The 27,974-nt window shown below is 37.9% G+C and overlaps 1 protein-coding gene across 1 annotated transcript; it reads left to right on the top strand.

Moving 5' to 3' along the window:
- On the top strand, window positions 16,245–26,822 carry LOC109849819 (biotin carboxyl carrier protein of acetyl-CoA carboxylase 1, chloroplastic-like). The gene is made up of 7 exons (XM_020419702.1): window positions 16,245–16,691; window positions 24,447–24,494; window positions 24,582–24,727; window positions 25,137–25,452; window positions 25,643–25,714; window positions 26,246–26,311; window positions 26,397–26,822. The coding sequence occupies exons 1-7, from the start codon at window positions 16,545–16,547 to the stop codon at window positions 26,418–26,420; spliced, it is 819 nt and encodes a 272-aa protein (XP_020275291.1). The 5' UTR covers window positions 16,245–16,544; the 3' UTR covers window positions 26,421–26,822.

Genomic DNA, 27,974 nt, shown 5'->3' with positions numbered 1-27,974 from the left:
CATCTGCTCCGCACTTATCATAAGTGCCTCGCGGGGTTGTCCCTCGCTGGATATTGTATTATCTGATGCTACCGCGGAGCCGGCATCAGATTCTTCATCTTCTGAAGGGCGTCTTGTCCAAACTCTACCATAGGTTGCTCGCTCGATGGTTCCGGACTGCAGACGGGTTCTAGGCCGTGAGGCTTTCAGAATCGACTCGAAATCATCCCGTGCCGATGTCCCTTTGCTGGTCATATTGGTGGTGACCCTCGGAAATTCTCCGTCTTCAATCACCCTTCTTTTTCGTTGGAATCGCCTAGGCCTTGGTTTTGGCGTCTCCGCACTGAGTCCTTAATGCAATTGCATTCCGACAATACCGCCCGAATGAGTTTGGAACAGGGACATTGAATTTCCCGTTCTCGGGGACTCCTCTTCCTGGTTCTATTCGTACCCCCAGCATGATAGTACAACTCGTCATTTTGACAGTCGGAGTAACCTATCGTGTGCGGGCACGCCTTCTCAGGTATAACACTATCACTATCAGATGATAATGTTTCCATCTGAGGGTGACTTGCCTTCTTCGGGCTTTCAAAGGTTACCCGCCTCAAAACATGCCTGTTTGGGCGTGAATTTTCGGCGTGCTCTTGGACTTCAATGCGCAAATTGGTGCGCGCAGCTGCCTTGAGCTCTTTGTCATGCTGGAGGTGATGGCGACCCCCAGTATGCAGTATGTTGAGTCGTTCTGGGCTTCTTTATCGGGCCCAAACGCTTGTGAATTGGAGCTTTGCCTCTCACGTCAGGAACTGGACCGAGGCGCTCCAAAATTGATTTCTTCTTGCGGGATGACTCTGCATGATCTCCCGGAGAAGTTATTGGAATTAACGGCGACTTTGATTGACTCGCAGGAGTTTGACCTTGCTTAGAAGGCTGCACTGGTTGCTTTTTGGCCTGAGTCGCCACTTCAGACTTAGGCTTCCAGACTTGGCGTGTTGGTGGTGGCTTCTTCTCCACCTCCTTTTGCAGCTTTCTACGGGCTTCCTGAGCTTAAGCCCGTGCCTGCGCTGACATCGCGCGGCGCTTGCGAATACGCTCCTCGAGCGTCGAACGGTTCCGTTTGACGCGGACCCATTCTTTCTTTGGCGGCTTGGAAGAGTCGCCATTCATTGGTGGTTGAGGCTGTTTGCCTCTTCTGTTCTTCAACTCCGCGTGGTAGCGGAATCCGTCCGTAGACTCCATCGCCTTAGCGAATTGCCGCGCGAGGCGTTGACGACGCCTCTGGCGGGCTCTCTTTGAGAGAGTCACAACGCCCTGAACAGTGGAGGCGTTGGCGGGAGCAGAGTTGACCTGATTGGAGGTCGGTGGAACTTCATTTGACGCAACTTCGGCGTCAGTTGGGTTGAGAGCTTCGTGGGCTTCCCGAGCAGCTTCAAACCAACGAGCTTTTCTCCCGGAGGAGAACTTCTTGGACTTGCGGGGGGAGATAGAGCCGGACGAGGACACGTACTCCTCGAACTTGGCTTGGTCGAACTCGTACTCGACCTCCTCCACGACCGGGATTGCAATCCGCGGCTGCGACGCATCGAAAGATCCGGTCTTTTTTTAGATCCGGTTACAATTAAATCAAAGAAAAATAAGAAAAATTACAACTTTCCTTTTTGTGAACAAATCGCGAGCTCCTGTTTTGCGGTCGCTCGCTTGTGTGGGTTCTTTGCCTGCGCCGGGGTTGTTTGCCGTGGACCACCGCGCGATCTAGATCCGGTCGGATCTACACGATTATACGGGTATTATTCCAGAAGGGAATAATAGCCGGGAGGGATTAGTCCACCAAGGGAATAATCGCTCAGATCTCGGGATCTAAGACCAAGCTTAGATCCGGAGTGTGATATCGTGTAGATCTCAGATCTGTTCTTTGTCTCCTCTCGAAATCATGCCTTTTCTGATGCGGGTGCTCGCCGAGGATCAGATCTGTACGTGCAAGTCTTCAAGTCTTCAAAGCTCTGAGTTCACTCTTCAATCCGGCAGAGTTTTGGCTCTTGAAATTCCAACCCCCGAAAATGAACATTGCCTGGCCTATTTATAGGCTTTCTGAACTGTGCCCGCGCACAGAGACATGTCGGCACATGTCGGCCACTGTCGGCCACCTCTGGGTGGCCGACACTGTGCCGAGCCACCTATGGGTGTGGGTTTTCCGAGTTTTTGAGTTGTGTCCGTTTTCCGGTTTTGTCCGTGATTCGGTTGATTGAGACTCTGATTGGTTGATCTGATTTGGCAGTAAGTCGGATTCCTGATTTGGCAGTAAATCCGCTTCTGAGTTCGAGTCCGGAACTGATCTTGATTCGATCGTGATTCGTCCGAGTCTGTTCTCGGTTGGATGACTCGTTGATTCCTTAACACTTGGCTTGATTCCGAACGCGTATGGATGCATTCCGTCGCTTCCGTGCGATTCGTCGATCTCGTCGCCTCGTTGGTTCGTCGGTTTGTGCCGAGCTATGCTAGGGGACCTATAAGCAATTTTATATGCCTACAGGTACATGATTTGCCCACTAAGGGTAGTATGAGGATTTAATATGATATATGCGAAGATGGTTGATGTGATATTTATTGTGTTGCTTTCTTGTATTCATTTATTCTTAGTTTGGAGTTGGTATTTAGTGATTCACAATTTAAGATATGAGGTATATACATGAGGGTTTCCTTATTTAGATTATTTCGCTCGACGTATCCATTCTCATGTTGTGGATTTTTTAATACTAATCTCAGTTGAAATTTATATTTAGGAGTTTGCAACTTGAGGCACATGGTATATATATGAGGGTTTTCTTGTTTGGATTATTTCGCTCGACGTACCAGTCTTGTGTTGTGGATTTCTAAATATAAATCCCAGTTAGTACAGGGTAAATTGATTTAGGTAGACTATGCACTTATAGGTAGAGCCTCCATCATACATAGTAGCACTTCCCCTGGGGGTGGATAGAGATGATTTTGCTAGCGCTCTGACGCTGTGATTTTCACTTTTTTTCAGGCAGCGAAGCAGAGTTTCAGAGATCCACAAGTTGACAGACTTTCAGTATAATCGCCGTCATATTTTTACATAAGTTTGGCTCCACAGATGTTTAGTTTATATTTCTAGTTGATGTTTAGTTTTGCATTTCATTTTGAGAGCTGAGAGAGATTATATACTTTTTGGTTGACTCTTGTAGTTGAGATTTTGGATTGTTTGTATTAGAGTGTTGGACATATTCTCTTTTATATCTATTGAGACCTAAAATTTTGGAGATTTATCATTTATTTATGTGTTTAATTTCCTATGTTCATCTTCTATATAGCTTCTTGTATCTATACTATTTATTTTTGATTCCACTAGAGAGATATTTTGTGATGGTGAAATATGTCGTTGTACAGTATGGGTGCATGATAGGTTTGACATCTTGGGATTTAACTTGGACTGCAGCCTTATGTGAACCCTAGGGCGTCATACCCAGAGAGTAGTAGCTTACATTTCGAGGCAGTTGAGGACTCATGAGTAGAACTATCCCACACATGACTTGGAGTTAGCAGCAGTGGTCTTCGCACTGAATACATTGAGACATTACCTCTATAGGGTATAGTTTGAGCTATTCACGGACCACCAGAGTTTGAAGTATCTCTTCTCCCAGAAAAAATTCAATCAGAGGTAATGACGATGGGTCTAGTTCACTAAAGATTACGAGTTCGCACTTCAGTGTCATCCGGGGAAGGTGAACATTGTAGCAGACACATTGAGTAGGAAGTGTCGTCACGGGTTTGTAGCTTGGAGGTGCTCATTGTACCAAGATCTTCACACCCTTAGCTAGTTTGATTTTAGGCTAGAGATTGGGAGGAGCAGCGTATTTTTGGGAGTTTTGGCCATGCAGACATCATGAGTTGATCGAGTGGTTAGTGCTCAGTTGGAGGACTCTTGGATTCAAACCCGGAAGGGGGAGATTTCCAAAGAGCCCAGTGTTGATTGGACCATTGGAGCAGATGGAGGCCTTTGAATGAAAGGCTGGTTAGTCATGCCGAATAATCCACAGTTGAAGAAGGATTTATTTGATGAGACACATCGCACCAGGTACACAGTGCATCCGGGTATAACTACAATATACAAAGACCCCAAGAGACATTTTTGGTAGAGTGGCATGTGTATGGATATCACAAAATATGTATCTAAATTTTGTATCTGTCAGCAAGTGAAGACAGAACATCAAAGACCTGCATGAACCCTACAACCTTTACCCATTCCTGAGTGGAAGTAGGCAGATATTTCTATGGATTTTATTGTAGGATTGCTGAGGTCGAGCAAGGGAAATGATTCCATTTGGGTGATAGTTGATCGACTGACGAAGTCGGCACATTTCTTTCCTATGAAAATGACCTATACGGCAGAGACTCATGCGAGGATTTTTATCCGAGAGATTACTCATTTGCATGGAGTTCCAGAGATGATTGTGTCAGATTGTGGATTAGTTTTCACATCTCATATCTAGAAGAGTTTCTAGAATTCGTTCAGCAGCCAGTTGTCATATAGTAGTATCTTTCATGCACAGACAGATGGTCAGACAGAGAGAGTTAATTAGGTGTTGGAGGATATGTTGCGGGCATGTGTCATTAATTTTCAGGGCAGCTGGGATGATCATATTCTATTGATTGGGTTCGCCTACAATAACAGCTATCAGGTGATGATAGGTATAGCACCGTATGAGGCGTTATATGGGAGGCCTTATAGATCCTCAATTTGTTGGGCAGAGCCGAATGACAGCTTATTACTTGGGTCAGAACTTATGAGGCAGACTACAGAGAAAGTAACATTGGTTAGACAGCATATTCTTGTCGCTCAGTGTTGGTAAAAGAGCTACGCAGACCAGAGACGACGACCTTTAGAGTTTCGGATTGGAGATTATGTTATGCTGAAGGTGTCACTGATGAAGGGTGTTTAGCATTTTGGCAGATGGGGGAAAGCTTGCCTTGAGATATATTAGTCCGTTCAGGATTGTTGAGCATGTTGGAGCCGTATCATATAGGTTAGATCCTCCAGCATCGATGTCGGGTGTACACGATCTATTTCTTGTTCCGATGCTCAAGAAGCATTTGCGTCACGAGGAGCAGTAGAGGGTGATTAATGCACCAGAGTTTGAGATTCAGTCAGATTTGACCACCGTTGAGATCCATGTTTGCAATCTTGCCAGAGAGGACAAGAAGCTTAGAAATAATATGATTCCTTTAGTGAAGGTCTAGTGGAACCGAAAAGGAGCTGAGGAGGCTTATTGGGAGCACGAGGAGGATATGTGTCGCGACTACCCATACCTGTTTGAGCAGGTAAAATGATTATTTATGATTTGTTGATGATTCATGTTATTTATATAGCTACATTTACATTTAATGCTGGAATGAGGGTATTGACAGTTAGCTCATAATCGTTTGGAATACATGGTATATATATGGGGGGTTCCTTGTTTAGATTTTTCACCGGACGTACTAGTTTCGGTTAGTTAGGGGTTAAGTAGGAGTATTTGCATTCTTGGTAGTTAAGTGTAAATGATTGCTTGTGATTCATATCTGGGGATTAATGGTACGAGATGTGTATGAGAGGGTTTCCTTGTCTAGATTATCCCCTCATCATGCTTTTCTCATATTATTAATCTCTAAGATAAGATTGCGGAATTTCGAGGACAAAATTCTTTTAAAGGGGGTGAATGTAAAACCCCATGAATTTTGAAAGAATGGTATAATTTATATATTGATAAATGAACTTTAATCATGATAAATATTAATTATGGATGAATGATTATGTTAACAATTGATTTGAGATTAATTAAGAGTATATATGAGAGTATACAAAGGCTAAACATGCACGAAACAAGTAAAACATACACAAAGAAGAAATCTGAAAAAACGACCAGTTAAGAGTATATATGTATTACATATCGATACAGTTCGAATCTGGAAAAACTCAAAAAACAAAAGTTATAGGTCTCTTCAATATCTTTCCAACACATCTTAAATAAACTCATTCTGAGGTTGGAAGAGAAATTTACTAATAAAATACCAAAGACTATTTTCCCAGTCTGACTGGGGTTTCATGTTTCAGGTTTGGGCTATTTTGTTTCAGGTTTGCAGGTATATATATACACGTGTTCATGCACACAAAAAACATATTCTCATATGTGATCCAAACCCTAGTAGCCCCTCTCTTCCTCTCTCAAATCCTAGCTCTAAATTTGTGATTTTGGGGAACTCTTGTGAGGCGAGAAGCGAGGAGAAGGGAGATTTGCGGCTTTTGGTGATGGGGGTTTGCTTCCTGATTGTTTCAAAGGATTGTACACATGATAAGGCAAGATAACCTCTATCCAAACCTTTCCCTTAGTTTAAAAATAAAGTTTTTCCATGATATTTGTAATTAATCTCATGCTTAGGGTTAATCTAATGTGTTAGAACCTAATTTGTGATGTGATATCTTAAACCCGTGCATAGAACAGTAGAGTAAGTCAAAAATTTTCATGTTTAGATGATCATGATCATTAGAGTTAATTTTAATATGTTAATTATAGTTTAATTTTGGTTTATATGCACTAATTTATCGAAATAAACATTAATTTAGTTAATTTGCATGTTAAACCTTAGATCCATGAGTTCATATTGACTTCATCTTATTTAAACAAACCCCTGGTTAAGTAAGCATGAGTATTGAATCAAGTTTTGCTCATATAAGTTAATAAAAACCCAAGATTTAAAGAAAAATCAAGTAAAAACTCGAACCTATAAATTTTGGTCTGTTCAGTAGACTGATATTGCCATCAGTCGACTGACAGGAGGTCATCAGTCGATTGACGGGAGGTCATCAGTCGACTGATGGGCAACATCAGTCGACTGACGGGCTTGGCTGTGTGTGATTTGTGTGACCTCAGCTTATCAGTTGATCGAAGCTTTCGTCGGTTGACTGATGAAGCTCAATATTATGAGTTTGAACTTTTTTACATGGGGGTTCGATGTACAAGTGCATAGTGCAAGTCGTGTGATGTTCTATACACGTATTTTGAGGAGTACACGTATGGAGATTGAGTACGTACAAATCCATTATTCAGAATAGGCAAATAGTATGCAATTGTTACGAGTAATGACTATTATAGTTAGCTTTTATTGAGGATGCTGAGTTGGGTTAGTTGGGGCCTACAATAAGACCACGGATGGACTACACTCTGAGTGCGTTAGTCAGAACCGTAATGAGACCATGATGGACTTCACTCCTTTATGTATTTTTGGTCCACACAAGCGTGCGCAGAGGTCGTTGAACCTATGATTTTGGTCCGCATGATTTTGCGTAAAGGTTGATATACCTATTTATCGGTCCGCAGGGGGGTGTGATTAGTTGATATACTATTTATCGGTCCGCACGGGGTGCGATGAGTTGAAGAATTCTAGAAAATGATGATTTAATAAATTTGATGATAACCTAAGTGTAGGTGATTATTGACACTCATTCGATATGATCTATTGTGAAGGTATTTCACAACTTTGGTACACGGGATAATGTACTGGTATCTGTTTTTTCCACTAAGGGTGGTATGTGGAGTTGGATGACATTTTGTTTGGAGATAATTGATGTATTTCTTTCTGTATTGTTCTCATTTATTGTTTTATTCTTAGTTGGAATTTATATCTAGAAATTTACGACTTGAGACACATGGTATATATATGAGGGTTTTCTTATTTGGATTATTTCGCTCGACGTACCCGTCTTATGTTGTAAATTTCTAAACGTAAATTCCATATAGTACATGATAAAATTATCTAGGTAGACTATGCACTTATAGGTAGAGAATCAATCATACTTAGTAGCTCTTCTCCTGGGGGCGGATGGAGATGATCTTGCTAGCACTATGACGCTGTTGATTTTGCTTCTTTTTGGGTAGCAGAGCAGAGTTTCGAAGAGCCGCGGGTTGACGGACTTTTAGCATAGTCGTAATCAATTATTTTTAGTAGTTTCTACTCCACAGATATTTAGTTTTGTTTCTAGTTGATTATTAGACTTGCATTTTCATTTTGAGGGCTGAGAGAGCTTATGTACTTTTCAGTTGACTCTGTGTATCGAGACATTTTATATTTATTCCAGTATCAGTTGTATTTCATTTTGTTTCATTTGGGACATGATTATATTATTGGATATCTCTTTATTGAATCATGTTCATTTCATTATTACCTTTATCTTATCTGTTTTGTACCTACACTTATTGTTGTTTCCACTAGAGAGATATTACTGTGATAGTAAAACGTGTTTTTGCACAGTGTGGGTGGAAGGTAGGTTTGACATCCTTGGGTTCACATTGGACTATATCCTTGTGTGAAACCAGAGGCGCCACAGACATTAGTGTGTTTCATCATGTATCAGGTGAGATTAATACGAAGTCTCTTTAGAAGAAGCTTGAGGATCTCTACGAGCAGAAGACTGTGGAAAACAAGGTGTTTATTATGAGGTGGTTGGTGAACTTAAAATTTAAAGAAGGAAGCAACATAGCAGCGCACTTGAATGAATTCAAGAGTTTGATTAATCAGTTAGCTACCATGAAGATGACTATCGATGATGAGCTATAGACAGTTAGGAGACACTGGTTATGACAATCAGCAACACAGCTCTAGATGGTGTGTTATCGATGAGTATGGTTACTAGTAGTTTATTCAATAAGGAGACTCGGAGGAAGTCTATCAGCATAGATAATTCACATGCATTTATCATAGAGAACAAGGGTAGGAGCAGGTACATGGACCCGTCCAGAGATTGTGGCACATCCAATGGCAGATTAAAGTCTAAAGGGAGAGGTTGTTTTTATTGTGGGAAGCCAGGTCATATCAAGAAAAATTGTTGGGCATTAAAGAAAGGGTAAGCTGGGAATAAAGATGAAAAGAAAGATGAGAAGAAGAAAGCTAACAGTGATACTACAGCTACTTTGTCTGAGACCGATGTTATTCTAATTTGCAGGGAAGAAGACTGTATGAATATTACAAGTCAGAATTCTGAGTGGATAGTGGATACATGAGCTACATGTCATGCTCCCTCCAATCAAGACCTTTTCATGTCATATAAAGCAGGTGACTTTGGCAATATGAAGATGGACAATACCAGCTACTCGAAGATTATAGAACTTGGTGATATACACTTACAAATAGATACCAGATACACATTGATCTTAAAGAATGTGCGGCATGTTCTTAATTTGCGGCTCAACTTGATTTCGGGTCTTACTTTGGGCCGAATAGGATATGAAATTCAATTCGGTGGAGGAAAATGTAAAATTACCAAAGGATCTCTTGTGGTGGCTAGAGGAAGTATATGTTGCAATTTATACAAGACTCAAGCAAAGGCTTCGTATGATTCTTTGAGCGTAACTCAAGACAGTGACACTCAGTTTGTGGCATAGGAGGCTCGAGCATATTGTTTGGGTCAGAAATTACTGTTTTCATTGTCATCGAATCTATTACAACTTTAGCTATTATAATAAACTCAAATAAATAAAAAGTTAATCTTTTTATAAGATCTTCTTACACAATAAAAATATAAATATTACAATTCATTCAAACAACACACAACAGCAGTTTATCTCCTTTTGCTTGCGTGAGGATTTTGCCTATGTCGGGGACACGTTAGTCCATGGACCATAGCGGATCAGATCCGGTTAACAGAAAAGTTATTCAAAGCTCTTACTTTACAAAGGAAGTAATCACATAAGTGATAATCTCGACCAAGCAATATTACGACTCTTCTCGAGATTAAAACCAAGTTTGATCCAGAGGAAAGGGGGTACGAGTCTCAGATCTCTCAAAACCCACTCTTTATGCACAAGAAATCTCCAAGATCTATCTAACCCTCTTTGAAATTCGTGGCTCTTGGCTCTGCAATTCAGCAGCACCTCGTCCCTTTGATTATAACTCGTCCCCTGTGAAAGAAGGCCCTAGGCTCATATTTATAGGGCTTCGGATGAAGGGTATTTAGATAAGAACAAAGGATTTGGCCATATTCTCAGTTAACAACGGTCTAACCATATGTAGAGATGATATCAAGTCAATTGGGAACCTCTGGAACAGATAAATCCCATAAAAACCACTTAAAAACCGTCAAAATCACGTTTCAGCTCAAACCTGCGTGAGCCAATTCATTTGGTGGCTCGACCTTGGCCGAGTCATCAATGGTGGCTTGGCCTGGTGCGGAACCACCACATTGGTGCTCACACTCATGCGATGCAATGAAGACACCATTTGGTGGCTCAGCCTTGGGCCGAGCCACTGGCTTTGGCCGAGTCGTTTTGACGCGACTCGGCCGCCAGAGGCTTTTCCGGTTTGTTCGATTTGGGCTTGGTTCGTCTTTTATGCGCATTTCGTCATTTTATTGACTTGTACGCTTCACCAATTCGCTTCATATATTTTGTTAACTTGGAGGTGGCCGGTGAGCGTGTTGACCACTTGGAGCTGGCCGGTGAGCACGCGGGCCACTTGGAGCTAGCCGATGAGCGTACGGGCCACTTGGTGGTGGCTGGTGAGCACGTGGGCCACTTGGCCACTTGGCGGTGGTCGGTGAGCACGCGGGCCACTTGGCGGTGGCTATTCCGGTAGCTTGTTACTACGTTGTTAACGGTTCACCGATTCGCTTCATGCGCTTGTCGGCGTCAGATAATTCTCTTTGACTCGGATAATGACGTTCGTCGTATTCTCTCTGTCTCAAGCTGTGTGCGGACACCTATAGGTATTTTTATACGCCTACACACATGAGTGAGAAGGGGTTACAGATATTGGTAAAAAAAAGTCTCTTATTCACTTTGTTAAAGGTTCGTTACTCACCCATTGTGATTATTATTTGTTTGGCAAACAACATAGAGTTTCTTTTAGTAAGCCTTCTAAAAGAAAAGATAATATACTGGATTTGATTTATTTTGATGTTTGTGGTCCTATTGTGGTGGAGTCCTTGAGTGGCAATAAGTATTTTGTCACATTTATTGATGATGCAGCACGGAGGATGTCGGTCTTCTTATTGAGGACAAAGGATCAGGTGTTTTCAGTCTTTCAGCAGTTTCATGCCACAGTGGAGAGGCAGACAGGAAAGAAGTTGAAGTATTTGCTCACTGATAATGGAGGAGAGTACACTTCCATTGAGTTTAGAGATTATTATTCCAAGCATGGTATTCGACATCAGAGGATAGAGCCCGGCACACCGCAGCATAATAGAGTTGCAGAGAGGTACAACAAGACCATTATGGAAAAAGTCAAATGCATGTTGAAGATGACAAAGTTACCTAAGAGCTTCCGGGCTAAAGATGTTCACACTGCATGCTATAAAATTAACATGTCTCCTTTAGTTCCTCTGGGTTTTGATATTCCAGAGAGAGTTTGGTCTAGAAAAGATATTTCCTATTCCCATCTGAAGGTGTTTAGTTGCAAGGCGTTTGTACACATTCCGAAGGAGAAGAGACAGAAGCTTGATGATAGAGCAGTTCCTTGCATCTTTCTTGGTTATGGAGAAGATGAGTTCGGCTATAAACTATGGAATCCAGAAAAGAGATAAATTATCAGACGAGGAGATGTGATTTTTCAAGAGGAAGAGCAGAGCAGTCAGAGAGTATTGCTAGTGAGATTCTAGATATGACACTCGTTTCATCTCCAGTACAGTTGTATCCTACAGATACAGAGCAGGTACATGATGATGATATTGATGATGATAGTCAGATATCAGAGCAGGGAGATGATGATCAGGATCACGAGCAGGAGGCTCCTCAGCAGGGGGAGCATCACCAGCAGCAAGAGTTTACAGAGCCACAACTTAGGAGATCAGTTAGAGAGCGTCGACCATCCATGAGATATCCTTTTTCAAAGTATTCTTTACTAACAGAAGAGGGGGAGCCAGAAAGCTTTCAGGAGGCACATACTCATAAAGATAATGATAGATGGTTCCAGGCTATGAAGGAAGAGATGAAGTCTCTTGAGAAAAACAATACTTATGAGTTGGTGGATTTGCCGAAGGACAGAAAAGCTTTGAAGAACAAGTGGGTGTTCAAGTTAAAGAAGGATGACTACAAAAAGATTCAGAAATACAAAGCCAGGTTAGTGGTGAAAGGCTTTGGTTAGAAAAGGTCATTGATTTTGATGAGATTTTTCATCGGTTGTGAAGATGGCGTCCATTAGAGTTATCTTAGGATTAGCAGCTAGTTTAGACCTCGAGATTGAGCAGCTCGATGTTAAGACTGCATTCTCTCATGGTGATTTGTAGGAGGAGATCTACATGGAGCAGCTGAAGGGTTTTGAAATGAAGGGAAAAGAACACATGGTTTGCAAGTTAAAGAAGAGCCTCTATGGTTTGAGGCAGACACTCAGGCAGTGGTACAAGTAATTTAATTCTTTTATGTTGAGTCATGGCTACCAGATGACAGTTGTAGATTCGTGTGTATATTTTAGGAGATTTTTAGATTCTAGCTTCATTATCCTTTCGCTTTATGTGGACGATATGTTGATTGTTGGTCAGGATAATCAGATAATCAGTAGGCTGAAGAAGGAGTTACTTACATATTTTGACATGAAGGATTTTGGCTCGGTACAACGGATTATTGGTATGGATATTGCTTGTGACAGGAAAGCCAGGAAGTTATGGTTATCACAGGAGAAATATGTTGAACGGTTACTTGATAGATTCAACATAAAAGATGTCAAGTCAGTCAGTTCTCCTCTTGCAGGTCATTTGAAGCTTAGCAAAAAGTTTTGCCCGGCTACAAATGGGAAAAAAGTGAGATGGAGAATATTCCTTACTCTTCAGCTGTAGGGAGCTTGATGTATGTCATGGTTTACATTCGGCTATATATAGCTCATTCAGTTGGCGTTGTGAGCATGTTTCTTTCTAATCCAGGGAAAGTTCATTAGGAAGGTATTAAGTGGATCTTAAAATATTTGAAAGACGATTCCAGATTGTGTTTGAGTTTTGGATATTCGAAGGAAATATTATATGGTTTTACAGATGTGGATATGGCAGGTGATCTCGATCACATGAAGTCTATCTTAGGTTGGTTGTTCACTTTTGCAGGGGGAGCATTATCTTGACAGTCCAGGTTACGAAATGTGTTACCTTATCTACAACAGAGGCGAAATATATTGCAGCCGCAAAAGCCGGTAAGGAGATGATTTAGTTGAGAAGATTTCTGCAGGAGTTAGACTTGCAGCAGGGCAATTATCAAATCTTCATTGATAGTCAAAGTGCTCTTCATTTGAGCAAGAATTCTACATTCCACTCCAGGACGAAGCACATTGACGTGAGATATTATTGGCTTAGAGAAGCCATTGAGAAAGAGGTGCTGAAGCTACAGAAAATTCACACAGATTAGAATCCAGCAGATTTTTTTAACGAAGATCGTTTCCAGAGAGAAGATCGAGTTGTGTCAGCGATTAGCCGGCATGAACTCCGTTGAGAAGTTAGAGATTGGCATACCCCTCGTTGGGTTGGAAGGGGAGATCGTTGTGTGTTCAGCCCAAGATAAGGCCCACATGAGGTTCACATGAATTAAAATTCTATCTAAAAGAGGATTTAGAGGATCTATTTATAATAGGAATAGGTTTGAAGAATTTTATTTATGAGAACCCTGAAATTAATTTTGGTGCTACAATAATCATGAATAGTACCCGAGAGAGAGAGAGAAAAGAGGGGAAAGAGAGAGAAAAGTTCAGATTCCGGATAGATTGGTTTTCTGATTGCAATGATTCAAAAGTCGTTGTCTTCAGAACGACGACACCATCGAGGGTACGATGCTGATTTCTCCGTGAGAGTTGAAGATTTTTGGTGAGACGGGTTTTAGGGTTTTGGTGCCCTAGAGGTAACACTGTTTCTTTTTCTTGTGATTTAATCCTCATGTTCAGGTGTAACTTGGAGGAGTTATACTCTTAATTCATAGTGAAATATTTCTCTCTGGATTGCCCCGTGGATGTAGACACGATTTGCTGAACCACGTTAAATCTTGGTGTTTGCTTGCTTGTGCTATTTTCATTGGTGTCGTTATTCGTTTAGTGTTTAATTCCGCATGTTAATCTCCATAAAATCCTCAACACTAATTTTCTAATATTTTTAAGTAACATCTTTAATGATTCGATTTTATTATATACAGCTATCATTTAGGCTTACTTAGGGAGAGTTCAAATTTAAAAATCCATCATAATTTTTCTCCTTATTAAATTATCCTTAACTTAAAACTCTCTAAATAAAAAATGTCATGTTTTATTTTTTTGGTGTTTTTAGATTTCAGTAAATGGTAAGATAAGGATGCCACATGACCTTTTCATTTGTGAAAGAGAAATCATATGTAACATCTTCTAGAGTGCTTGAGGTCATTTGGTTTTGTTTCAGAGTATATGCTAATGAAGATTGTAGTTATCCTGCTTGAACATTAATGACAAATTGATTTGATAATTTTCTTTAAATTATGTACCAAAAAAACTTGAAAATTAAATGAGATCACTCGAAGGTAACTTACTGGTAATCAAAAGAATGATCTTTGTTTTTGTTTCTCAAAAGAATTAAACACAAAAGATCCAAATTCGTGATAATATATGCTACCTTGAGGCCATAAAATTAGGAGCAAAGGAACTCGGGCATACACGCAGAGAGGGCAAGCAAACAATCTATCTAGGTGAATGGCAAAATTATATATATACACAAAGAAGGAAAACCCAAAGAATAACCTAACTGAAGTTTCCATCATAATTCATAGAAGTATAACTATAAAGTAACACTAAGTTAGGTTCAATGCAGAACAAAAGCAACATGAGGTCAAAATTCTAAAAAACTAAGTATGAAATAAATGACACATGTAAGTTTTTTTTATCAATTTAGAAGTACTACCAATTTCTCATTATATATGGAGAAGGCATAGTTTGAAGAATTGTAACTAATTTAAAGCAAAAGAATCACATGCCCATAATTTATTATAAATTAATAAAAATAGAAGGATGAGATAATAGAGATATAGGGTAGCAAAAAGAATGTAGAAAATGGGAAATTTTTTAAATTTCTATGGAATTGTACTATAATAATATTTTCAAAATATTTTGTTGTAAAAACTTATTCTGTGTTATCCCACTAAACTATACCACTTTTAAAAAATTAACTCATTTTAACAATTATCCCGATTCTATTAAAAATTTTCCAACATGCTAGCACCCCTTAAACTATTAAATTTGTCCTTTCTTACTCTGAACTAATTTTACCTATACCATTGAATTGATCTCTTGCTTACCTCCTACAATATTTTTCTTCCCACCATGCCCTCTAAACTATTTAATTTGCCGCTCCTCATCACCAAGCCTATCAACTTAGGTACCTAATTATTAAATTTCATGTATTAATCTGTGAATGTTTTCAATGATTTTAAGAGGGAAGTGTCAGTTAAGAGGGTAAAGCGAAACAAAAAAAAAAAAAATAGTTCAGGGAGAAACAAAAAAATAGTTTGGGGGATAAGTATGTACGAAATCTATAACAAAAAATAGATGGGTTAATAAGAGATAAATTTGATAGGTAAAGGGCAAGCGAACAAAAGTAGGGAGGGAGCGAGCCTTAATTCCCGGGGTGTATACCGTTTGGATACGGCTTGGATATGATGCTTACCGTATTCATAACCGTTTACCAATCATGAATATAAACACAGATATACTGTGGTAAAGAAAACTCATATCCTAATCTGATAAAATCAAGTACGGATACTGACACACACACACACGGATATACAAGTGGCTACAAAACGGATAACACGGATATACAAGTGGCTATAAAACGGATATGAGAAAACCACACACACACGGACATACAAGTGGCTACAAAACGGATATGAGAAAACCACACACACACGGATATACAAGTGGCTACAAAACGGATATGAGAAAACCATATAATATAGGGGGGAAATATAGTTCTCATGGTACATATGAGTTCATTAATGTGTTCATTATATCTAAAAAGCTAAAATTAGATCCGTTGATTATTAAAAATTAGTCTCAAATCCATTAATCTACCTACATTCGGATATTTCGAATATGATATTTTACTATGCGACCATAACATATTGGTTATAAATTTTAGTAACCATCTCGTTATCTGTCGAACCCGGTTATGGATATTTTCATGGATACGGATAGGATCGTGCGACCCTACTTAATTCTTTGATCTAATTAACTGGGTTGGCGGCCTGTATAATGAACTCAAGTTAAATCCTGAATCAGCAACCCCCTCTGCGAGCGGCCCGGTAGCAAAGCCGGTGGTCCCAGCGCATTGGCTCTCCAGGTGTAAATTCATACCGTTGGTGCGTGAAACCGTCGAGCTCAAAAAACGACGCGAGCACCGACTAGCCCAGCCCTCCATTTCTTCCTTCCATCAATTTAACGGCTGAGATTGCATTCGATGAAATCCCTCCGCCCCCTTCTCATCGTTCTCTCCGCCTTCTTCGCCTACAAACATCGCCAGCCTTCATTTGGATTCAAATTCTCCCCGATCTGAGATTGAGAAAGTTAGGGTTTCTTTGCTTCCATCTCGAGCAATGGTGATCTCTGCTCCGTGCCCTAAGTTCTCCGCCTTCAGCTCCCGAAGCTCGAGGAACCGGAGCTTAAACCAGCAGCAGGTGGCCTCGATCTCGAGCTTGAAGCCCTCGTTTCCCGCCGGATCCGCTAGGATTTCGAGATTGCAGGTTAAACTCTACCCAAAATCTGAACTTTCTATTTAATTTTTATTTTTTTTTAAATGCGCGAATTTGGAGTGTTCAGTGTTTGGGATGTTGTAGTTATTTCCACTATCCTGAATGTTGTTGCTTCGATCATTTTGTTGTCAATTTCTGATAATATCCAACGTAACACGCAGGCTTTGGATTTGCTTGCAATTGAGTGTTGAGACAAAAATTCAATTTCGTTAACGCCTATAATTGACGAATTAAGTACTGAAGTTGAAGACAAGCCAAGAATAGTTAAGCATGAATTCAGAAAAAAATTTAGAATAGTTCTATACATGAACCACTCACATTGCTTGTGAATCACATCAAAAGTTGAAAGAGAAGCGTCTGAAAATAGTGAAGGAAGGGGAAAAAATCTCAAATATTTTGAAAGCAGAAATGCATGGAAGAGATTGAGTGAGATGGTTGATTCTAATGTGGTGTGGTTATGGGAGATATAAAACCACAAATAATTGAATTTGATCAAATTTTCAATTGATGTAAAGATACAATTGCAAAATTTTGGAGAAGTGTTACAGAACACCGACAATTCTTCAATATGTTTCCTCTTCACTTGTGGAAGTAACAAAAAGTTTCTAACTCTTCCCTTTTCTTCTTCACAAACTGGAATATGGCTCAGAGTAAGAATAAGTTCAAGATAAACAAGAATAACTTTATGGATGACATTCCATTCTCGAGATAGTTTAAGGGAAAAGATTTTCAACTCTGTTACATAACAGGCCTCTAACTTTCAGTTCTTTAATCTCACATTACTCTCGTGTCAGTGCATGCATGCATGCACATGTAAATGAAGATATAGGATAAGAACATGCAAAAATACACATTACACACATGACCAAGCGTTTGTCGTGTTTTTCATTCAAACCATTATCATGTTGTTCAATACCTGTGTTTATACTTCATAAGAATTTTGAGGAATAAATCAAAGATTAGTTTAATTACATCAAATAAGTTTTCGTAATATTGTTGCTACTTAATCAACAAGAATGTAAGCCCGAATCTTTTGCTGAAATAAACAAATCATATACCAGAAAAGACATGGTTCATGGGGATACGTACCAACTTTCTGCCACTCCAGAATTTATTCCTTTTCTGTAGCATACCATGTGATAATTCAATTAAGGGAAAAATGAAGTATAAGAAAAGAAGGCAAAACTTCAATTGCAAGCTATAAAAGTTCAATGCTACTGAATTCAAGCATCTGAGGGAGCCACAATTCTCAATGTTCATTGAGAGAACAATCATCAATGAAATTGTAAACCAATTTATTACCGAACTGCACTTGGTCATATGGAAATTCTAGAGCTTTGAATATTTTTTCACCATTCCATTAAAGTCTTATATTTAGTTTTTTTTCTTTTCATCAACTGAAAATTTCCTTATATTATTCAACTTTATTGGTTCCTAGTCTTAACTTCCAGTTTGCTATTTATTATCCTCTTCTTACTAACTCCAAAAATTATAGCAAGAACTATATACAAATCTAGTTAAAGTGGAGACTAGTTGGAGGCAGGTAGCATTGTGCCATAGTGAGAGGATTGATAGCTTGAAGCTCGACCATATGGTTGATTTATATGGAGTGATAAATGGAAGGATAAACGACGACTCACTTTAGCACATAGTTGCATGGAGCCCGGTTCATTTCGGCTTACGGAGTGGTAACAGGAGCGTGGTAGCCACTTATTTAGAATCGGGTACTAGGGGTCAGCGTACCTGATATGCTATAGATTTGGTGTTTAATTGTAGGATTCTGAGTGTGTTAATGTACATTTATGCAAGAGTCAAATTCAAGAATCAATAATGGTAAAAGAGTTTTCAAGTTCCAACTAAGGTAAGCTTTTTGCTGTTTACTTTTTTTCTGAAATGGTTTTTTCCCAAAATATTAACTAATTTGAATTCTTAATCGGGTCGTCGGGTACGCGATTCAATTCGCTACTGTACCACGTTCCTTGATGATTGAACCCGGGCCATGGTTCACTATAGTGTCCCACATTTTCGACATCTATACGTTGGGCAATTTGATGGTCTGTTGGGCAATTTGATGGTCTTGCACCTGAATTTTTTTTATGAGTTTGTAATCATTTGTTGTAAGGGTAGAAGAGCGAGGAGATCCAGGACTGCCAAACAGAATGGCAAGCTAAGAGGTGTCATTGTCATCATCCATCTTCCCTAAAGAGGTAGACACCCATGTGAATATCTCCTGCCCTCCTCTCTCGTGGGCGACATGATCATATTCATTAGGCCAGGTAAGCTTGCGTCGACCATCCTTCAGAGCTCGCGGCTTGCTACACTTTAAATGTAGTCTTTCGAAAGGGGTATATTAATGTCATCATCCGTGGAAGAGGGCATGCTTTCGATCTTGGTTGCACTTCTGAACATTTTGTCCACTATCTTGGATGGCCATAAAGCATTTTTGTGGCTACTATCTGCCTGATAGGACATGATTTATTCTTTGTGCTCATTAATTGAACGAATCAAAGGGATAACTATTCTGTCCTCTCTATTCTTATTTGTAATAGTAGATACAATCCTAATCACACAACCAATGTGGGTCTAAACTAAACAACTTAACTAAACGTAACTCTTCTCTTGACACTCCCTCTAAGCTGGTGTATATGTATGTATGTATGTATGTATGTATGTATGTATGTATTGTACATTCCCAGCTTCTTACAAATAAAATCCACTTGTTTTAATGCATTTTAAGATTAATTAGGAAAAAATGACTTTATTCATTTTTTCAACATTGTTTGACATTATTTTCTTAATAAAACTCAAAAACTCTTTTATTTTTTAATGCAATAGTACCTTGACAAAGTCCTAGGTCCAGTAAATTGATAACACTTTCACCAACATTCAATATCTATCATTGCTAGAATATTGGCCTTTTTAAGCAAACTAAGTATCTCTTATTTGAACTTCCACGCTCTTTTAGATGGAACCATGGGTTGGTAAATTGTTCTTGTTTAGTTAATAAAGTTTTAATGATACATCCTAAAAATCATTATTTTCATTATAAATTTGGATTTTAGATTTTTGTCAATTGAACTTACTAACTTTGTCAACCTCTTAGTTCCATCAAAAGCTAAAGGGAAATGTTGTGCACGCTATGCTGCTATGCGCGGGATCCAGGGAGGGATTGGGAGCGAATCATCTTTGGGTCTATTATACACAACCTTACCTTGCATTTTTACAAGAGGCTGTTTCGAATCGAAACCATAACCTCGAGGTCAAAGACGATAACTCTTAATGTTGCGTACAAACTCTGAAAGTACCCTAGAGGGGGGTGAATAGGGTAATTGCTAATCTAATCTGATATCGATGCTATGCAATATATCTTAGCAATGTGATATACAATAATATATGCAAGGATATACAATGAGCAATAGGTGATATAAACAATGAGACAATAAAAATACGCTAAAGCCAAACGCAAACAAAAGGAAATGATCACGGAGTTCGGTTAATCCTCGACCTACGTCTCCGCTCCTCACCTCGAGGATATTCTCTACTATCTCAAATAACTACACAATTCAGTTTCCAAAAACTCACCGAAAACTTTTACAATCCATACGTTGACGATCACACAATATATTTTTCTAAGTGTTGGTCAACCCGTGTCACCTTCCTCAAGTGTTTGGAATTACTACATCTCCCTAGGCTTTTACAACCAAACCACTCCTCTTAGAATTGATCCCGTAATTCTCCCAACCACTCCTCTAAGTGTCATTATATATTACAACGTGTTCATTTCTAACTTCCTTTTGGAATTGACCTCGTAATTCTCCCAACCACTCCTCTAAGTGTCATTGTGTATTACAACGTGTTCTCAACAATTAAGTGCAAACAAAGGATTTGTTCTCTGACAAGGATGAGAACGAAATGTTAGCTCACTCGATGAATCACACCCACAACCCAAATAAACTATATGTGAAAATGCTTAAGCTCAAATGGTTGTGTGTGAAATAATAAATAAAAATAAAATTAAACTCTAATAATTCTAGCTTATGAATAAGAATCAAAATATAAATTTGTTAGAAGAAAAGAGTTTAAGAAAACTTCTCCAATTGAACAAAGAGGTGTAGTTATGAAGATTTGAGGTTGAACGTCTCAAAACCGAAATTAAAATCCTTCTTTTTGTGAAACTTTCTTCACATAAACAAAACACACTCAAAAACTCATTAGATAAACTGGCAAAACTATTTTGTAAACTTTTCTTATTAAAACAAATGAGTTATGAGGCATATATATAGCCTCTCTAATAAAATAGCCCAAAAACTAGTCGTTACTATGCAATATGACTGTTATCGATCGACTGATGAATTTCATCGGTCGACTGATACAACAGTAAAACAGAAGGCTGAAAAAATACCTCTGTTCGGTCAACTGATGAACAGCGTTGGTCGGCTGAAAACACTGTTCACGGTCAACTAAAAACACTGTTCATGATCGATTGAAAACATGCGTAGACAAAAATAAACAATGTCAATCGACTGATGAACAGTATTGGTCGACCGATGGACTGTTCACAGAATACTATTCACAGAAACATGAAACCTGAAAATCTGATTTTATAAAATCAATTAAAAATAACAAATTAACTCCAAAAATAGTAAAACTTGAGGAAATGTTTATATACATGAAAATAAACATGTTAAAGAAGAAATTTTTAAAATTTCATTTCCCGTTTGTGAAAACTTACTGTTTTGCAAAACTAACAAAATACAAAATCTCTAAACACTTGATTTTTGATGAAATTCTTTCAAACAAACTTTGAGACTCTTTTTAATGGATTTATAGACTTTATAAAAGATGTAAAATTGTATCATAAAGTCAATAAACCAAGAGTGAGTTATTTTCTCAAAGAAGCGTATAATGTAACAAAACAAAATAACGTGTATGTATATGATATGAGCTTTAAGTATAAACACATACAGTAAAGACCTAAACTACTATACCCAAGTAGTAGATTTTTAATTAGCTCGTCTTGGTTGCAGATGAAGCGATAATGAATCTCGACTTGAATTGCGACGGCTTCATTTCTATATCCTTCCAACATCCTTTGAATGTCATCATTAAGGCGCAAGTCCAACCAACCTCCGACCAATGATCTTTGTGTAGGATACCTAACAATCAAATGTAAACACTCGACAAACGATATTAGGAATTGTTTGTTAATCATCAAAACCAGATTAGACAATAGGCTCATAAATATGAGACCTAATAGACTCCCCATCAAATTCTATCAAAAGAATTAATTATAAAATTTAATAAACGCTTGAGTTGTGAAAGAAATTTAAAGGTCAGCTGGATTTTCACTAGTTTGTGTTGTTCCCTTTAACGATATTATAAGGAGGATAATAAGTAGAAAGTTCAAAGTTAAAATTGGGAGTAGCTTAGTAGCATGAGTTGAAAATTTAAGGAAATTAAGAGTTGAAAAAAATAGCAAAAATTAAGACTTGAATGAAATAGCAAAAACATGGAGGCTATAATTTTTTTGATGAGGGTTTTGAACCTAAATGCAACAAGCTTGGCCAAACAATTTGGGCTTAATATATTAAAATGGAATCAAACTAGTCATAACTATGTTGACAAATGAGTCGTGTTCATTTATGGACCGTTAATTAATTTTAAAGAAAGTCAGTATAAGATGATTTGGTGTTTCCCCCTAAAACAAAAAAACCGGGACCACCAAGTAAAATTGAATAAGTACTAATTTGCAATGTATTAGAAAGCGGAGGATCCTTTTGGGTGTCGGACCTTCCACCGAGCACCTAGGCGCCTAGGCAGCACTTAACCGACATGTGTTTTTAATACTTCATTTGTTTCAGATGATTGTTTTTGTCGTAGTTAGAGGTGCAAAAGATTTACAACTCCTGTGGATGAGAGAGGGTAAGGAGGACACTGTCTGAAGAAGGATTTTTTTGAAGATTTAAGATCCCATCCTCGCAGTTTTATCTGAGATATGTTTTGATATTGAGGTCTGGTCTGACACATGTTCTCTTCATACGTTATTATGCTTAAGCGGGCAACATACTTCTTTTTGGATCGGTGCAACACACTTAACCATTCAATAATTGTTTAGGCGGCCCTAAGACTTATGGAGGCGGCCTGAGATCGCTTAGGGTTAAGTGATTGCCTAGATGAATGCTAAAACTGCTTCTTTCAAACAATGCTAATCTAGTAACAATATTCTTCTCAAATCCTATTGTAGTAAAATTAAATATTTACCATTTTTAACCCAATGGGCACATATGGCTATAAGTCGTGGACAATTACTTAGATTTGCGGATGCCAATAAAAATGGAAGTTGGTGCAACTTGCTAATAAATGTTGGATCCTCGTAATTATATATTCTTCTATAGCATTACCATTTACATCTGTCAACTAACTGTATTTAAGGACCAAATGACATGGCAACTTACCAACCCTAAGAAAAGCTAATCACGTTCATCCTTATCAGTCCATCTCTTTTTCCATTTTATTACCAACTCCATTTTGTCACTAAATCCGACAAAGAGAAACACTTAGAAAGTTACCAATTCGGCTCAACTAAGCCATATTGATAGAAGAGGAAGAAAAGAGGAGAATAAAGAAGACCAGAAAAAGAATGAATAGCAAAGAGAGTGGGATATTATGCTTTTCAGTAAAAGTTGATAAATGGAGAGCAGAAAGGAATGGAATGGAAGATGAAATGCAAGTCGGGGCATTATATGTGTTCTTTTAGTAAGGTTTGTGAAACTTACTAGTGAATTCATGCATGTTGGAGAAAGTTCGAGATGATTCTGTAGCTGTTTTAACTTACAGCACCTGATTCCTACTTGATGCATGCACAAGAAGGAAGTGACCGTCCTTCAGAATTAGAAGGGGTTGTTGGCTCATGATGTTTTATCAGCCTCCTAAATATATCTGACCCACTTTGTGTATTTTTTGCTTCCTGGTGGACACCATCTTAGACAAAGCTGTTGCAATTCCGATAAATGATATTCCCTAATATTTGTCCCAACTGTATTGCATACCTGTTCCTGCAGGCTATAGATTATTTATTATTCTAAAGGATACTTATAAGGTTCATTGAGATTGTTTGAGGAGTCGGTCACTAAGTAGAGGCCCTATAGTTGATACAACAGATGATAGGATACATGCATGATTTGAACTTAAAGCATCCAGTCTTATTGGAACCTATTTGGTATAGTAAGGATTTTCCATCCCTCTCTTGATGTTTAGTGGGATTCAGGTGTCCTTTTACCATTGAAAGCAGGTGGGTTGACTCTTAAACCTCGCTGCGTCCATGACATGGAGTCTGCAAATAATAAAATTATTGTCTGTTATGTTTGCAAAATCTGGTATGTGTTATTGCACTTAATTAGAACATGTCGCTTCTTTTTTCTTATTAACATGGGTGCTTTACATTTTGTATCGACGTTCTCAATTAGCAAAAGTTGGATTAATTCAGGTGGACCTCCACGAACTTGGACCTTTGATAACTTGACAAGTAGTTCATTGTGCTACCTTTTACATCGCACTGACAATGGTTCTCTTATAATTCAAAAAGAATAAATTCTTGTTTCCACTATCATATATGCTAGAAAATATGTTATGAAAATGAATTATTTTGTCTTTTCTAAACTAGGGTAGTGGTGATTATTTGCTGAGCCTGAACTACAATTTTTTCCCCATTTGTATATAATCCAGTTACTTAAATGTCATTTGTAGGGTTCTAAACAAACTCATGCCCCCATTTTGAAGGCCCAGGCCCATGAGGTAGCTACTGACCAGATTTTGAGTGCTCTGAAATTCTTTTTATCATGCGCAAGTGTGCTTCTACTCAAACCCATTTTTCACTTGAAGGCTTCTGCTGAGGGTTCATCGGAGTCTGCTCCTTTGTCAGCCACACCTTCTGAAGATTCGAAGGATGTGGAGAGCAATGCTCATCAGTCTGTACTATCAGAGTCTTCCATCTCTGCATTCATGGCAGAGGCTTCAGATCTTGTAAAGTAAGAAGTCACACCCTTAAAATTTAAACCCGCGCTTTCTTTTCTTTCTTCTATTAAGCTCAGTAGTCATCATACGAGAACAGGAACAATAAAGGTTGTAGTTTAAGACTGGGACCACAATAGGAATGAAATCTATATGGTTTTAGGCTGCATCCTGGCAGAAGTGGGATTCAATCCTGGACCTTCTGCGCAAAGATAAGCGACACTGTTGGTGTGATTGGCACTTGAGTCATATGTTTCCTTAGCAGTATATTGTCTAAGAAAGTTTAAACTTATCAAAGTGCTTTCTCAATACACTTTCAGAAATATGAGCTACAGAAAAGTTTGTTTGGAAGAATAGAATTATTTGTTTTTATTTTTTTATATTTTTATTTTTGGCAGAATCAGAATTTTGTTTATTTGTTTTCAGGCTTGTTGATTCAAAAGATATCATGGAGCTTAAACTAAAGCAGAAGGACATTGAGCTTATAATTAGGAAAAAGGAGGCCTTTGTACAAGCACCACCAACAGCACCTGTTGTAATGATGCAACATCCTCAACAATCTATGCTTCCATCTCAACCTTCTGTTGCCCAACCAACACCTGCAGCTACTCCTTCACGAGGTCCAGCAGCAGCACCTTCTTCACCTCCAAAGGGGAGCAAGTCATCTCTTCCTCCTCTCACGTGCCCCATGGCCGGAACATTTTATCGCTGCCCAGCACCTGGGGAACCGCCATTTGTGAAGGTGATGTTCTGCCCATAACAATCTGTTTTTACCATGCTACATGGCTTTGGAAATTCTTAAAAACCTGATATGCTATCTTTTTTGCTTGCACACACGAAGTGAGTACATGCTGTTATCCAAATATATTAGTTGAATGCATGTTCTGCGTAAATTTTATCTCATTCTGTATTGACACCAATTGTTTATTCAGGTTGGGGATAAGGTACAGAAGGGCCAGGTTGTTTGCATCATTGAGGCCATGAAATTGATGAACGAGATCGAGGTAATCACCATTAATCATCACCTCATATTCTTCATCCTCTGCATTCAGTAATAGGCTAGCAGCTAATTTCATGTATTTTAGGTGTTTTTAAGATCAAACTAGCTCTTGAAGGTGTGGGAGTGTCTTTCGACACACTAGATCTTGCAGTTTTTTAACTTCCTAACAAGATAGACTGAGGGGGTATTGAACGTGAAAAAGTTAAGAGAGCGAAACAACTTAATAGAGAGATTTTATGTCATAACTACTTTTTAGTCCTGGAAAGTGCAAGGGTACATTCAATACTAGAATAGAATGATAGCATCATACCACTTTTCTTTTTCGTTTCATACTTCAACTTTCATGCAAACAAATACACTATATTACTACTATTCACTGATGTGGATTTACACCTGATTGTCAAAAAAAAAAAGTTACTTTCACACTTCTCCATTCTCTGGCGCAAAATACCCCCTATTTTAGCCAAGGTCATTATTATGTGTTTTCCTTGTAACTCCATTGTTGTGACCACAAAGAACTAACATTGAATGATAGGCCGATCAATCTGGGACGGTTGTTGAGATACTCGCGGAGGATGGAGAGCCAGTTAGTGTTGACATGGTAAATCTCTCTCTACCTATAATCTTCTGTACAAGTTTTTATCAAACATTACTTTATGAAGTTATTGTTTTGCTACTATTTGCAGCCCTTACTTGTCATCCAACCTTGAAGATTTCGAGCTCCAGTTAAGATGCAGCCAAACTAAGTTATGTTGCAGTCGTCCATGAGGTCAGGGTATAGCTTGTTAAAAATATTTGTTTCGCAAAGTTCTTAGCAGTTGGGTATAATGACTCGTAAACGTACCAGAAGTAAGGAAACAGTTTTGTTGTGCGTATGTTAGTTTTATGGAGACAGGTGTTGTGTTTTTTTAGCATAGACTGGAACTTGATGCAGTATAAAACATTGAGAAGCTAGATGCAGTCCTTTATATGTGTGTTTTCATTGTTGGTTGTATGGAGACAGGTTTCTAGTGTGTTAAATGCTTCTGATGCAGTGTAATGCCGTATGAAACGCGGAGAAGCTTGCTGTAGTTTTTATTATTATATGTTTGTCGTTTTGTTGCTGGTGGTTTTATGGAGACAGGTGTCTAGCATGCTGTATGCTTTTCTGTTTATAGAGAATATATATATATATATATATATATATATATATATATATATATATATATATAGAAACGGGAGGTGAGCTGACAGCGTAGGAAATTTTGCGCCCTGCAAGTGTATGCAGGTGAGCTGACAGCGTAGGAAATTTTTGTTTTCCATATATATATATATTTGTGCTTGGTACCAACACATACCCATTTTCTCATATATATATATATATATATATATATATATATATATATAATATATAATATATATATATATATATATATATATTATTATATATATATATATATATATATATATATAATATAATGATAAAAAGCTTTAGCTTTGAAGGTGTCCTGTGTCGCGGGGCTTAATAATAATTTTACAAATCATAGAGATATGAAAATGTAACATCCCTAAACTTTCTAAAACTCATTCACTTGGATTTTCTACGAGCAGATTGGAAGCACGAATAGACTACCATTTGGTTTTCTTGTGAGCGTTCCTTGCACCTTACTTTAATAAGTTATTGTATTTAATTACTAATTTTTTGTTTCCCCCTTTCTAGAATTCCTAGCTCCACCACTAACCTATCTAAAAGCATAAAATAGTTTTCAAGAATTGGAGAAAAGATTATATTAATATTAATTATAATCCAATAAATTGGTTTACAATGTATTATAAATTTATATATTTATTTTAGATAATGGTAATATATTATTTTCAAATATCAATATATTTAATTATTTTTACATATATTAATAAAATAATTTTATAGATTATGTAATCTTATATTAATATTTATATAATAGAATAGTAATATATTAAATTATTGATAAAACATTGTTACTACTATATTATTAATATATTTATTAACATTTTAACATTATATAACATATTAGATTGATTAATATCTTTTATATTTTAATAATAATGTAATAATTTATTTATATATATTATTTTATTATGAAACTTTATATACATTAAATTTTCTATCAATATATTATCATTGGTAATTTATTTTACTAAAATATTAATGATATTATTATTTATTATTTTGTTAGAACATATTAAACTTATTATTATTATATTAAATATTATAATTATTAATATAATGAAATTTTATTACTAAA

Source organism: Asparagus officinalis, chromosome 7, assembly GCF_001876935.1.
Source record: "Asparagus officinalis chromosome 7, Aspof.V1, whole genome shotgun sequence".
NCBI classification, from domain to species: Eukaryota; Viridiplantae; Streptophyta; class Magnoliopsida; order Asparagales; family Asparagaceae; genus Asparagus; species Asparagus officinalis.
This window is presented reverse-complemented; position numbering and strand designations above follow the sequence as displayed.

Excerpts from the sequence above, each read along its gene's own strand:
- LOC109849819 (XM_020419702.1), top strand. The coding sequence starts at position 16,545 with ATGGTGATCTCTGCTCCGTGCCCTAAGTTCTCCGCCTTCAGCTCCCGA. Across the intron at positions 24,728-25,136 it reads GAGGCTTCAGATCTTGTAAA|GCTTGTTGATTCAAAAGATA; the intron begins GTAAGAAGTCAC and ends ATTTGTTTTCAG. Across the intron at positions 25,715-26,245 it reads AATTGATGAACGAGATCGAG|GCCGATCAATCTGGGACGGT; the intron begins GTAATCACCATT and ends ATTGAATGATAG.